General features: G+C 40.7%; 1 protein-coding gene across 4 annotated transcripts in view; it reads left to right on the plus strand.

Annotated features, from left to right (window-relative positions):
* Positions 1 to 13,867, plus strand: part of NIN (ninein) — a 100,352-nt gene that overhangs the window by 65,572 nt on the left and 20,913 nt on the right. For 3 of the 4 annotated variants that reach the window (XM_077761254.1, XM_077761255.1, XM_077761256.1), the window contains exons 18-23: positions 673 to 2,820; positions 4,102 to 4,227; positions 4,331 to 4,400; positions 5,931 to 6,146; positions 9,613 to 9,726; positions 13,072 to 13,194. In XM_077761254.1, the coding sequence (XP_077617380.1) occupies positions 673 to 2,820; positions 4,102 to 4,227; positions 4,331 to 4,400; positions 5,931 to 6,146; positions 9,613 to 9,726; positions 13,072 to 13,194 (2,797 nt within the window). The remainder of the gene's footprint in view (positions 1 to 672; positions 2,821 to 4,101; positions 4,228 to 4,330; positions 4,401 to 5,930; positions 6,147 to 9,612; positions 9,727 to 13,071; positions 13,195 to 13,867) is intronic. The other variant, XM_077761257.1, reaches the window with a different exon arrangement.

The raw sequence follows: 13,867 nt of genomic DNA on the forward strand, positions 1-13,867 counted from the left end.
TATTTCTCGTTTCAACGACTATCCTTTCAGGTTCCAGATGAGAATAATTAGTGTGTTCTGAGAAAGGCTATCTGTGAGCTAAATTCTGGGTAAAGTTCTATAATGAAGAACTCAAATAATGAAGTGCAGCTTTGTGCTTACCTTCCCCACATGAAATCACAGGTACATGTGAGGGCTTTGAGGCTTCATACCCTGATTATTTTAGTGCTGTTTTATTAAATAAGGAAAAACGTAATGAATATATTAATATGTATGGTGTACAGGACTACTACTCTCCAATGTATACTTAATTAAAATGAAGGAATTTTGTATACTTCCCGAATTAGGGTTAGGTTAATATGCATTTGATCGTGAATGTGAAATATCAGTTTATATTTTTGGTTAAAAATCCATAAACACATCCAGGAGGATGCCAAAGAAGGCGGTTTCTAGATTTTCCCTCTAAACACAGAGAGAGGTAAGTCTTTTAAGTTCATTATGGCTGCCAGTCTCCGCTCTCAGAAATGAGACCCTCTGTATAAATCAATTACACAGGAAGACGTAAAGACCGTTTTTATAGAAAGGATTTAGACTGTCTGCTTGTTAGTGTCTTCTTTGCGCGGGAAAAATGTGTTTTGTTTGCTTCTGGAGTCGGTAGCAGTTTCAGTAATGCTGTATGTTGACTACATTTAGGGACAAAATGGAAACTGAGTGTAATAGAAGAACCTCTCAGATAGAAGCCCAGTCTCAGGCTGATTGTCAGAAGGTCACCGAGCGGTGTGAGAGCGCCCTGCGAAGCCTGGAGGGGCGCTACCGCCAAGAGCTGAAGGAGCTCCTGGAACAGCAGCTGGAGGAGAGATCCCAGTGGGAGTTTGAGAAGGACGAGCTCACCCAGGAGTGTGCCGAAGCCCAGGAGCAGCTCAAAGAGACGCTCCAAAGAGAGAAAGCAACTTCCCTGGTGCTGAGCCAGGAGAGAGAGATGCTGGAGAAAACGTACAAAGAACATTTGAGTAGTATGGTCGTTGAAAGAGAGCAGCTGCTCAGAGACCTGGAAGATCTAAGAAATGTGTCCGAAAGTCAGCAGAGCCTGCTGTCTGACCAGATACTTGAGCTGAAGAGCGGTCGTGAAGGAGCGCCAAGGGACCGGGAGCAGGTCCCATGCCAGGCAGGCACCTCAGGGCAGCAGGCCGCCAGCCAGCAGCTTGAGAAGCTGCAAACGGAACACGACCGGGAGAGGCAGGAAATGATGTCCAGGCTTCAGGCCATGGAAAGTGTCCACAGGGTGACCTGTGAGAAAGCGGATCAGGAGAGGGCCGAGATGAGCACAGAAATCTCTAGGCTGCAGAATAAGATCAAAGAAATGCAGCAGGTGGTATCTCCTCTCTCCAGGACAGAGAGTGGCTGCCAGGCAGTGGGCGGGGAGGACGCAGAAGGCAGTGGAGCCATGTCCCTGCTCCAGCAAGGAAAGCAGTTGTTGGAAGAGAATGGAGATGTCCTCTTGAGCCTGCAGAGAGCTCACGAGCGAGCAGTGAAGGAAAATGTGAAAATGGCCACTGAAATTTCAAGACTGCAGCAGAAGTTACAAAAATTAGAGCCCGGGTCAGTAATGTCTTCTTGTTTAGACGAGCCAACTACGGGATTATTTGGAAATTCTGTGGAACCGACAGAGCCATTTTTACTGCAGAGTCAAATGAAGCAAGTAGAAGGTGTAGCCACACAGCACGCCCTAAGTGACCTACAAGACGACGAGGCCCGGGATCTGGGAAGCACAGGGACGAGCTCAGCTCCGAGACAGGAAGTCAAAACAGAGGAGTCTGAAGCATCAATAGAGAGTTTTTCCGAGCTCGAGAACAGTGAAGAGACCAGGACCGAGACCTGGGACCTGAAGAATCAGATTCGTCAGCTTCAGGAACAGCTAATGATCTTGCGTGCAGACTGCAGTCGGGCTTCTGAAAAGAAACAGGACCTACTTTTTGACGTTTCTGTGCTAAAAAAGAAACTGAAGATGCTTGAGAGAATCCCTGAGGCTTCCCCCAAATATAAATTGTTGTATGAAGATGCCAGCAGAGAAAATGACTGTCTTCAGGAAGAGCTGAGAGTGATGGAGGTGCGCTACGACGAAGCACTAGAACATAACAAAGATCTCACTTCAGAAGTTTTCAAATTGCAGGATGAGCTAAAGAAAGTTGAAGAGGTGACCGAGACCTTCCTCAGCCTGGAAAAGAGTTACGATGAGGTCAAGAGAGAAAACGAGGAACTGCATGTTCTGGTTTTGAGACTTCAAGGCAAGATTGAGAGGCTCCAGGAAAGAGCGGTGCTGCGCTGTGACTGCTTCTCCTTATGGGAAGCCCATTTAGATAGCCTGGAAGTCCAACCTGAAGAGAAGGTGCCCGGACGACATCAGACACAGGAAGAGCGTGTACCCACAGTGATGAATGTCCACCATATTCTAGAAGAACATTATCAAGAAAACCAGTACCTCGAGCAGGAGAACGCACAGCTCGTGGGAGAAGTAAAAGCAAGTGAAATTTCCTGGCTTCACAGAACAATCCGGACACGTCGAGAGAAGCCCAGAGTACAGAACCACGTTCTACTGGAGGAAGACATCGCTCTGCTGGGCCTTCAAGACCGACACCTTCAGCGTCAGGCCACCATAGCAGAGTTGGAACTGGAGAAGAAAAAGCTGCAGGAGCTGACAAGAAAGCTGAGGGAGAGAGTCACTACTTTAGTTAAGCAAAAAGATGGACCTTCTCAAGGAGAAAACGAAGAGGAACTAAAGGCAATGATGCATGACTTGCAAATCACATGCAGTGAGATGCAACAGAAAGTTGAACTTCTGAGGTAACGTATGTACCTTCTGAACTTCACGGAACCCCAAGAGCACCTCACCAAATCTAACTTCCGCCACTTGCTGTGCCTAGAGAAACTAACCTGTTAGTCTTCAAGAAAAGAGCAGTACCGTAGACTTCCTTCTGCTTCTGTGTTGTATTAACAAATAGAATAACCCTGCCTAGGAGGCATCCCCTCCCCCTCTATAGGAAATAAACGTCATTCGTTTGGGGTGTCTTAACGGAGCGTGTTTGCTGTTTAACCATGTGCATCCTCAATGTGTGTCAAGTCTTTAACTCTTTTCTAGCATTTCATTTGGGTTGGTAGTTTGTTTGGTTTTGTTTTGGCTAAATGTTAGTTGTTTTCCTCATTTGATGGAACATGTTCTATGAGAATGCCTTTTGTTTATGATTAACTCACTTGATAGAAGAGAACTCTTATACTAATATAGGAAAAATGCCATGCTTTGTGGCTTGTAGTTCTTCACATCTATCACTCGAGGTGCAGGCTGATACTGTATAAACAATGGAAATTTATCTTAGAACATATTGTTCTGTTGAAGAGCTATCAAATTCTAATAAATGTGCTTGAAATTAAGACGGAAATGAAACTCATGCGAAACACCACTCAATTGATTTTATATAACATGATTGCAATAGTCTTCTAGCAAATTTGGTTTTCAAAGACTTGGAAAATATTACATCATGTTTCTGAAATACCTTAATGATAGGAAACAAAAGAACTGAATTCCAGATGTAGTTTTTCCACTTCTTCAGACCATTTTTAGTTCTAAAAATCTGAATATAACGAGTTGAAAAACATCACAAAGTTAACCTGAGCGTACATATTTCTTTTAGTTACGTAGTGAATTTTCTTTTTGTAGGTGCCCTGAGGTATGTAACGAAAGCTAATACAGCTTAGCAATAGGGCCCATGCCTCTAAAGAGCAGGTAGGACTTGAGCCCGAGATAAATGGACGCTATTAGCCCAAAGCAGTATGATTGCCACCGAGAAAACCAGCAACCATAGCGGGCGGAGTCTCGGCTCCCATCTCTGCCTGCGTGCCAGTGTTTCAGCCACGCTTCCCTAATGGCTTCTGGTGACATTCTCATCTTCCCAAAAGAAAAGAGTCAGTATGTCAGAGCTTGATTTCCAGTACTAAAAGTGTACTAATTTAGACTTCTCTTTTTAACTGGCATGGAATACTTGTTTCATTGGAAGTTCCTAGAAAGCATTTTTCAAAGATGCCACGACTGCCTTGTTATAACGGTATTTTTAAATCTCTGTGATTCAGATGTGAATCTGAGAAGCTTCAAGAAGAAAATTCTATTTTGAGAAGTGAAATTACTACTTTAAATGAAGAAGATAGCATTTGTAACCTGAAATTAGGGAAATTAAATGGATCTCAGGAAGAAATGTGGTAAGACATATACTTAAATTTTCTTAGGGCATTTTTGCAAGGACTAAAACTGTTTTACTTCAGCATTTAAAGCCTAACTCTTATATTTTCACTGTCCCTTTAGGCAGAAAATAGAAACTATAAAACAGGAAAAAGCTACAGTTCAGAAGATGGTTGAAAACCTAAAGAAACAGGTAAGGAGATACTTAGTATTTCCCAGTGTCCCTTGATTCTGAAATTTTCTTTTTTTATTTGCAGTTTATAAATTTATAGGACATACTACTATAAATGACACATAGCTAATGGTGATAAAGTTGTGAAACCTGAGTTTCAGAATGGAAACTCACCCCATGCGGACTCTAAACTAGGTTTCTATTTTTTTGTGAATATGATAACATATATGTTATTTCTAGATTACGAGTATTTAATACAAATTTTATAATCAGTGGGAATGGGGAGACGATATGAGCTCTAAAACCAAATTCATGAAATACTAACCCTGTCCCTCACATTCTTTCAATTAATGTTAGCACCTTCCTCTTTCATCACCATGATTGAAACCAGAAAGTTAAGGACAGAATTTCACAGGTAAAGAGTAAGAGTGTATATATCTTTTCATAGGAGTAGAATTGATGCAGATAGCCTGTGCCATTCCAGTGCCCAATTTTGTAGTCTCATGACATGCAGTTGTGCAGGACAGGGCCATTTAAGAATCTATCTGAAACGGCCAAAAGACCAGGACATCCTGGGAAAAGAGCATTTTCAGTACTAGAAACAGACAAGGTCTCAATATCCAAAATTATTCTGTGCTCTCACAAATAAAGGGCAAAACTCAGTTGGAAAAACAGGTAATTGGTAGGAGTGGTCAAGTAAAGGGGAGAAATAAAATATAGAAAAAGATAATTAACCTTATTAGGGAAGTGCAAATTCTTTTCTCATCTTTCAGATGAGCAAAAACTAAAAATACCACCCAGTCTGTAAAAAGGGGTAAGGGTATGAAGGTACTCATACATTTTCTATAGGACTATAAGGTGGTAGCATGAGGAAGACATTTTGGGAATATCTATCAAACCAGTAATATAGGTATATACCTTCTAACTCAGCAGCCCCGCTTTTAAGAAGATGATCCCAAATCCAAAATGGTACCCTCTGTAAATGAGTTTTTCAAAAGATTGTTTTGTTTCTTCATAATTAAAAGAATGATAAGAAACTTGTGTGTCAGTGTGAGAATGGATAAATACATTATGGAATGTTTTGACACCTAGAATATAGGCTAGAGCCACTAAAAAATATAGCTTGTTGTGGTTTCTGAATGCACTGACTTGGGAAGATAAAAGTCTGTGAGATATTGTAAGTGGAAAAAACAGGTTGCCCAAACATCTGAAATGATTCAAATTTTTGTGATAAGAAGGAGAAAACCTCCATGTACATATGAGTTTTGTATATACATAGAAAACAGTCTGGAGAGATATGTACCCAGCTCTGAACAATGGCTACCCCCATGGAGTTAGACTGTATGGAGGGTCTGTCACTTCTTCAAACACTTCCCGAGTGATGGAATTTGTAATAATGAATAATAGATTAAATTCTGTTATTAAGGGTATGTTTGTGTACATATGTATGTATAAAACTTTATCGACATAGAGAACAAAACCAGTCTCTAAATCTGTTTTTTAGTAGAGTTAGGGTAACTAGTTTTTAAAATTCCTTTCAATTTTCATTAGGTTTCAGAATTAAAAACACAAAACCAACAATTGGATTTGGAAAATGCTGAACTTAGCCAAAAGAACTCTCAGAATGAGAAAGAACTGCAAGAACTTAATCAACGTCTGGCAGAAATGCTATGCCAGAAGGATGAAGAGCCAGGATGCAGTACACTGGAGGAATGGAAACAAGAACAGTCTAATCTGAAGGAAGAACTGGAACAATGTAAAGTGCAGGTATGAAATGTAGCCACCCCACAGCCTTTTGGGAGCAAGTCCCAAAGCATAAAGCAATGCTTATATTCAATTTCTTATACATAAAGTCTTAATAATTAAAACAATATAGTACCAGCAAATGAATAGACAAATAGAGAAGTGGAACAGAAAGTCTAGAATTAGACTCAAATACATGTGGAAATGTAGTATATAACAAATCACTGGGGGAAAGATGGATTTCTTAAATAAGTGGTGCCTGGACAACCCAGACATTTGGGAACAGATAAAATTAGATCCATATGGGGTGCTTGCGTGGCTCAGTCAATTGAGTATCTGGCTCTTAATTTTGGCTCAGATCACGATCTCAGGATCATGAGAATTGAGCCCTGTCTTGGCCTCTGTGCTGGGTGTGGAGCCTGCTTAGGATTCTCTCTCTGTCTCTCTCTCCCTGCCCCCCTTCTGCATGCTCTCTTAAAAAAAAAAATCATATCTTAAACAGTACATATGGATAAAGTCTAATTGGATTAGGGACCTAAATATAAGAAAGAAAACTACATAAGTAGTAGAAGAAAAACTACATAAGTACTAGAAGAAAACATGGGCCAATTTCTCTTTAATGTTAGTGTGGAGAAAAACTAACTATGACTCATAAACCAGAGGCCAAAAAAGAAATTATTAGATAAAAAATTTTTTTGTGGCAGAGAAAAACTACTATAGACAAAGTCAAAAGACATTTCACAAACTGGGAAAAAATATTTATATCACATACCACAGAAAGTAGGGCTAATATCCCTACTGTGTAAAGAACATTTAAAAATCAAGGATTTAGGACCAAAATCTGATAGCAAACTGGGAAAAAGACATGAATAAATCTCAATAAAAAAGAGACAAAATGACCCTGAAGCCCATGGAAAAACTCACAATCATAATTATAAAAATGCAAATAAAACGATACTGAAATATCTTTTCTCAGCTATGAGATTGGAAACGATTTTATTTATTTTTTTTTTTTTTAATATTTTTATTTATTTCTAGGAGAGAGAGAGAGAGACAGCGTGAGCAGGGGAGGGCCAGAGAGAGAGGGAGACACAGACTCTGAAACAGGCTCCAGGCTCCGAGCTGACAGTCAGCACAGAGCCCGACGCGGGGCTCGAACCCACAAACCGCGAGATCATGACCTAAGCGAAAGTCGGACGCTTAACCGACTAAGCCACCCAGGCGCCCCTGGAAACGATTTTAAAATATGACTTTCTGTTGACACGACTCTGGGGAAAGCAGGCACTTTTGTATGTTGCTGGGGGTGTAAACTGATATCATCCTTCTGGAGGGAAATTTGCTAATACTTAACAAAATTACCTATGTGCTTACCACTTGGCCCAGCAATCCCATTTCTAGGGATTTATCCTAAAGGTACACCTCCAACAGTGTGAATACTCATATATACAGAGTTATTCATTATAGCATTGTTTGTAACTGCAAAATATTGGAGACAATCTAAATGTTCATATATAGGAGAGTGGCTGGATAAATGTGGGTACGGTCACACCTTGGGATAGTACTGTGCAGCCATAAAAAAGGAAAGAAAGAAAGAGAGAAAGAAAAGAGAGGAAAAAGAGAGGGAAAAAGGAAGAGAAGGAAGGAAGGGAAGAAGGGAAAGATGTCTACCGATATGAAATTCTTTCCAGGACATACTCGTAAGTGAAAAAGAGAAGCACAAAAGAGTAGAGGATGACTCTGTCCATGTAAGGCAGAAAGGGATGGTATAAAATAAACATGCTCCTATACTTGCTCATTTGTGTGAAAGACATACAAAAATGAAAACCAGAAACTAAAGAGATGGTTACCCATAGGGGGTGGGTGGGAAAGGGATGGAAAAGAGGAATGGGAACAATGTAGAAGGGATGAGGGATGGGAGTACCACTTCCTTGAGTAAATCTTTTTCAGGCTCTGACTCTTGGAAGCATAGCAGTGTTTTACATACTCTTCGCATACCCCCAAATAAACACACAGTTAAAACCAATCAGGATGGCGAGAGACACCAGCCTGGAACACAAACACTAAGAAATGAACCTAACTATATCATAAATGGATAACGTAACTACGATGGGGAAGAAAAGAATGAAGTAAATTGGAAATGATTATCTTGACTATACTGTAGGGCTTAAGAAAGAAAGAAGTATACACAAATGCTAAAATGCTCCAGCCAGTGAATGTGTTTCTCATGGGGGATAAGTCAGTAATTCTGAACCCACTTTGTGTGTATTAGAATTGAGCAAATAGTAAATAGATTATAGGCAACAGAACTGAGGTTCTCACTGTTGGAGAAGGAAACTGCAAGGAGGAAGTAGCGGAAGGCTAAAATGAACCTTGTGGTGTTGGACTCGAATTTGAGGCATTAGTATAAACTCACGTTTCTTAATATATATATATAGACTGATACAGAGACATAGATGTATGTATATGCATGGAGTGCCCAGATCTTGGTTTCTAAATATCATTCTCTTATAAAAGAAACTAGGGCTCTTTGGAAAAAAATGATTGATTCTAGGGCTGGGGCAGGGAAAATTCAAGATGAGTCTGGAACACCTCATGGTGCCAGAAAGAAAAAAGTGCTTAAAGAAAATAGATGGGGCATATTTAAAGGATACAGACTCCCACCTAAAGAACTGCTCATGGCCAAAGCTGGAATAGTTTGACCAACAAAATAGCTCATGGCCAAAGCTGGAATAGTTTGACCAACAAAATAATCATAATAAATCATAAAATAAATATAGAATAAGTAGGTATGGGTACAGACTGATATTAAAAATTGATTAAATGGAGGAGAATTAACAGCTCTCCCTTATAGTAGAATTCTGATTAATAAATGTAGAGTGAAAGAAGGAAATAGAAAGTCATCATTAGGCAAACATGAGAGTAGCACCTACTGTAGACAAAATCCACTGATAGAAACTAAAATTAATAAACAAAAGTTTAAGGAGAAACATGATTTTCATAGCCTCAAACTATCTCCCCCCAGAGAAAGTAGCTTTGCAGTGGAGAAACCTGCAAAAACTATCTGAGAAATCATGTTTGTGACGTTGGGGTGGACAGTCTTTCAGGAGATAGTTTCAGGGGGCACCTGGGAGGCTCAATCAGTTGAGCATCCAACTCTATGTTTCAGCTCAGGTTGTGATTTCACGGTTTGTGGGTTCAAGCCTCGCATCGGGCTCTGTACTGACAGTGCAGAGCCTGCTATTGTCTCTCTCTCCCTCTCTTTCCGCCCCGACCCAACTCATGCTCGCTCGCTCGCTCTCAAAGTAAAAATAAACTTAAAAAAAAAAAAAAAGATAGTTTTGGTTCATTCCACTGAATGTAATGGTCATAAAAGAGTGTGTCATTGAATCTGGGGCTAGGGTTTCCTTAATGCTGCTGTGTGTGAACCCAGGAAGTCTCCCCTGGCTAAATGAGTATGTCCTCTATTTGACTTTTTAATTTTTCTTCTTAGTCCTCCACTTTAGTGTCTTCTCTGGAGGCAGAACTTTCTGAAGTGAAAATACAGACTCATATTGTGGAACAGCAGAACCTCCGTCTCAAAGATGAACTGGAGAAAATGAAACAAGTAAGACTGCGTGCTGTGTGGAGTGGGTGCAGCGGGGAGGCTCATAGAACGCTGCGGACCTGGTGGTCTGGCTTTGCCAGCCACCGGACATCCTTTATGCGCTGTCCTGTCAACTAGCTTGTTGTTTCGTAAAAACTGAGGGTTTGTGTACAAGTCCACGTATAAGGGCTCCTATTGCTAGTTCTCTACATGCTGTTCGAGGTATGTAACTGACATGCTGTAGACTGAAATTCTATAAATCAGTCACAGCCACTTCAGTTTAAGAAATTTGTTGCTCTGTTTTCCTCCAGCCCAGTGAGAAGTAACAATACATTTGTCTAAAATGAAAGTGACTTTATTGCTCATAACTTTAATAACTATTCCAGATTGGTGCAACACACAAAAAAGTCCCACTTTACCTTTTTTCGTTATATTTTTTAATGTTTTCTTTCTTTCTTTTTTTTGAATGTTTTATTTATTTCTGAGGGAGAGACAGTCAGTATGAGCAGGGGAGGGTCAGAGAGAGAGGGAGATACAGAATCTGAAACAGGCTGTGGGCTCTGAGCTGGCTGTCAGCACAGAGCCCGACGTGGGGCTTGAACCCACGAACCATGAGATCATGACTGAGCTGAAGTCGGACGCTTAACCGACTGAGCCACCCAGGCACCCCCCCACTTTCCCTTTTTTCTTATGGCAAGTGTGAGTCATCTATCTTGGGCTAAAGAATAAATTCTAGAATATTATCAGGGATGCAGTCTCAGTTATGAATTTGGCTTTAAGAAGCCTATTTCAAAGTTTGAAACAAAGACTTGATTTTTAAGGATAAAAGTTCACCTAAAGTTATATCCTGAACTTTGTCCTATTTTATTCTTTATTCTGCACTTTTTAATGAGCACAGGATTTGATTAATCCTTATTTATAAATCAGAGAACTTAGTTCTTTTTGGGGGGGGAGTGCAAGCAGGGAGGGACAGAGATGGGGCGATAGGATCTGAAGCAGGCTCTGTGCTGACAGGCTGAAAGCAGGGAGCCCGATGTGGGGCTCAAACTCAGGAGCTGTGAGATATGACCTGAGCCGAAGTTGGACACTCAACCGACTGAGCCACCCAGTGCCCCTCGTCCTATTTTTTTAAATTTGCTTCACTAAAGGTTTACTTTGATATTAAGACGTCTTTAGATTATAAAATTCTCTGTTTTGTATCTGTTCAGCCTATGAGCATAAAGGTGTCCTATGAATGCCGAAGTTTTGAGTCTCTACCACTGAGTTTATGTTTGTGTTGATCTCTAATTGACGCCTGCAAGTCTTCATTTCCTAATAGGATTGTAATACTTCCAGGGCATTTGTGCCTCTCCTAATGCCTAATCCTGGTACCTGGTAGGAGCTCTGTAAGTCAGAGGCTGCCATGCAGAGTAGATCTGCTCTGCCCTAACAGAAGCTGTCTGCCATTGTAAACACTGCAGAAGTTAAAGCTCATAGGGCCTTTCTGTGGCACCTAAGTTTTCCAGTGCTGTTATTACCAAGTGCATCCTAATTACCGTGGGCATCCTTTTCTCCTTTACCTTTTGAAAATCTGTTGTTTGGTCTTTAAGATGATAATGATGGGCTCCAAATCCATAGCATGGGAAATGTGTGTTTTGTGACTTCACTGAGCTAGAGATCAGAAGGAAAGGAGTGTACCTGGGAGTAAAATAGCATGATGAGGACATCATTTGGCACATTTTTATTGATAGATTTTACAGAGATGGTGGGATAAATAGTGAAGTAGAAAAATGGTGAGCCTTGTCTGTCTTAAGCAGGAAGTTATTCTGTGGCACCTGGGCTCTTTTGGATCACGACAGTAGGATAGTATCAGCCCATTGTTGCTGCCATACTGTGTGGACCTAGGAAGTATGTGCTTGCTCTGTAGGGCAAAATACAAGTAAATTGTGAGTGAGAATTTCTCTTGCACAGACGAGAAACACGAGTAGCATCAGCAGAAGTCACATGCCAGCCGGCACACCCAAAATGGTACCAGGCTTTGTGAGGTTCTGGGGACGAGAAAGCAAGGTAGTGAGCAAAGGAGAAAGGTCCTTTAGCAAAGCAGTGCCTAGGTACTTTAAACTGCATTGTCCTGTGTCCTGATTTTAGATTTGTAAGGTGTGATGTATTCTCAGTTGAAGACAAGATTCAACCCTTAAAGTCTATGTTGTCATATTATTCCTGAAGCTAAATGTGTGAAACAACTTAAGATATGAAGTAGAAAGATGGCCATAAAATCATGATAAAGAACTGAAAATATAAGTCAAGTGAGGGGCGCCTGGGTGGCTTAGTCGGTTAAGCGTCCGACTTTCACTTGGGTCATGATCTAACGGTTCGTGGGTTCGAGCCCCGCGTTGGGCTCTGTGCTGACTGCCAGCTCAGAGCCTGGAGCCTGTTTCAGTCTGTGACTCCCTCTCTCTCTGACCCTCCCCTGCTCACGCTGTCTCTCTCTCTCCTAGAAATAAATAAAAAACATTAAAAAAAAAAAAAGTCAAGTGAAACAGAGGGAAATAAAAGTATATGGACGATGGGAAGAAATAATCGGTGTCTTTAAAAAGCAGTCATTGCGGGGAGGAAGGAATCACTCCCACACCCTGGGACATTTAGCAATGTCTAGGGCCATTTTTGGTTTTCACAACTGGTGTGTGGGGACAGGGGTGCTATGGGCATCTAAAAGCCAGAGATGCTGCTAACCATTCTCCAGTGCACAGGACAGACCCCCCACAACAAAGAATTATCTGGTCCACAACATCAGTCCTAGTAACGCTGATACTGAAACGGAACAGAAACAGCCTTTGGTTTGTCTTGATTCCAGTGGAGAGGAGGAAGCCAATGTGTTCGCATTAACATTTTACTAAGCAAGGCAGTTTGGGCCCCTTCCAAAGGGAACCCATGAAATACACTGAAAAACACTGACCATTTTAGCTTTAAACTTGTCCTTGTATTGATTCACTGTACTTGGTTCATGCCAAGTCTATAGTCTTGACCGAGATAGCTGAAAAAGATTTTTTTCCAGTTAAAAAAGCACAAGGAAAATGTCTGGTGCTATATACGTGCACAAGTTAAATTGATGACAGAATGGCAGCATGTTACTTATTTTCCCCTGAAGGTGAAACAGAGGCTAGGACCATTATATAACAGTGTCTGTGTGAATCCATCTGAGCAGACATTTTGGCAGTTAGAGAATGGAGAGACTCTAGCAGGGAACATTTTTTTAAACTTAATTATAGTTCCTTAGGGTTTATATGTCCTGTGAAATATCTATGTAGATAGGGAAATAGCAGCCATGAAAATGCCCTGTTTATAAATACAGCCATGAGACGCGATGGGATTGTTTATCTCTTACAGCTGCACAGATGTCCTGATCTCTCTGACTTCCAGCAGAAACTTTCTAGTGTTCTTAGCTACAATGAAAAACTGCTGAAAGAAAAGGAAACTCTCAGTGAGGAACTAAAGAGCTGTGTGGATAAGGTAGTAAACAGAAGACTTTTTACCCTCACTCTACAGTGTATTCCACAGTGAGCATTTCTGTGTCCAGTGGCACTTGGCTCTCCCGTTTTAGCCAAAGTGTTCCATGGTCTCCTGGAATAGCATTTCAGCGGGCCTTATGCGACCTCAGAATTTCTGAGGTCAGGATTTTAAAAGGAGTCTAAATTAGTTGTTTAATAATTACATTATTAAACATAGTAATACATAGTTTTCCTCATTTTAATATATAACCATGCTACTTAATGTATATTATTTATGTATGTCACTGTTAATAATATAGTGTTGCATTTAATACTCTGAGATCTATTACGTAGACACACACTTTGTTTTCTATTGTATTTTCCCTAGCAAATCCTATAACATTGCTTTCGTCCCACCTGCCTTAATAGGCATTCTGTATTTTCCTATTCTGTATTTTCCTATTATGGTACTCTCTTGAGAGTTCTAATTGCCTTTCAGCCTACCATTTTTCACCCACAATGAGGGCAATGAGAGAGAAAAATGGAAACTACCAAAGAGAAGAGACTCCTCAAAATTAAAGGTAGAAAAGGGAGTCAGGAAAATGTCTTTCTTTTACTTTGCCCTGCTCCCCCATGGCGTTTGATCTTTTCAGCCTATGTGGAGATAGGTAAATCGAGGCTAGATGTGTTTGCAG

Source organism: Crocuta crocuta, unplaced genomic scaffold (assembly GCF_008692635.1).
Source record: "Crocuta crocuta isolate KB4526 unplaced genomic scaffold, BGI_CrCroc_1.0 scaffold163, whole genome shotgun sequence".
In the NCBI taxonomy this organism is placed as follows: domain Eukaryota; kingdom Metazoa; phylum Chordata; class Mammalia; order Carnivora; family Hyaenidae; genus Crocuta; species Crocuta crocuta.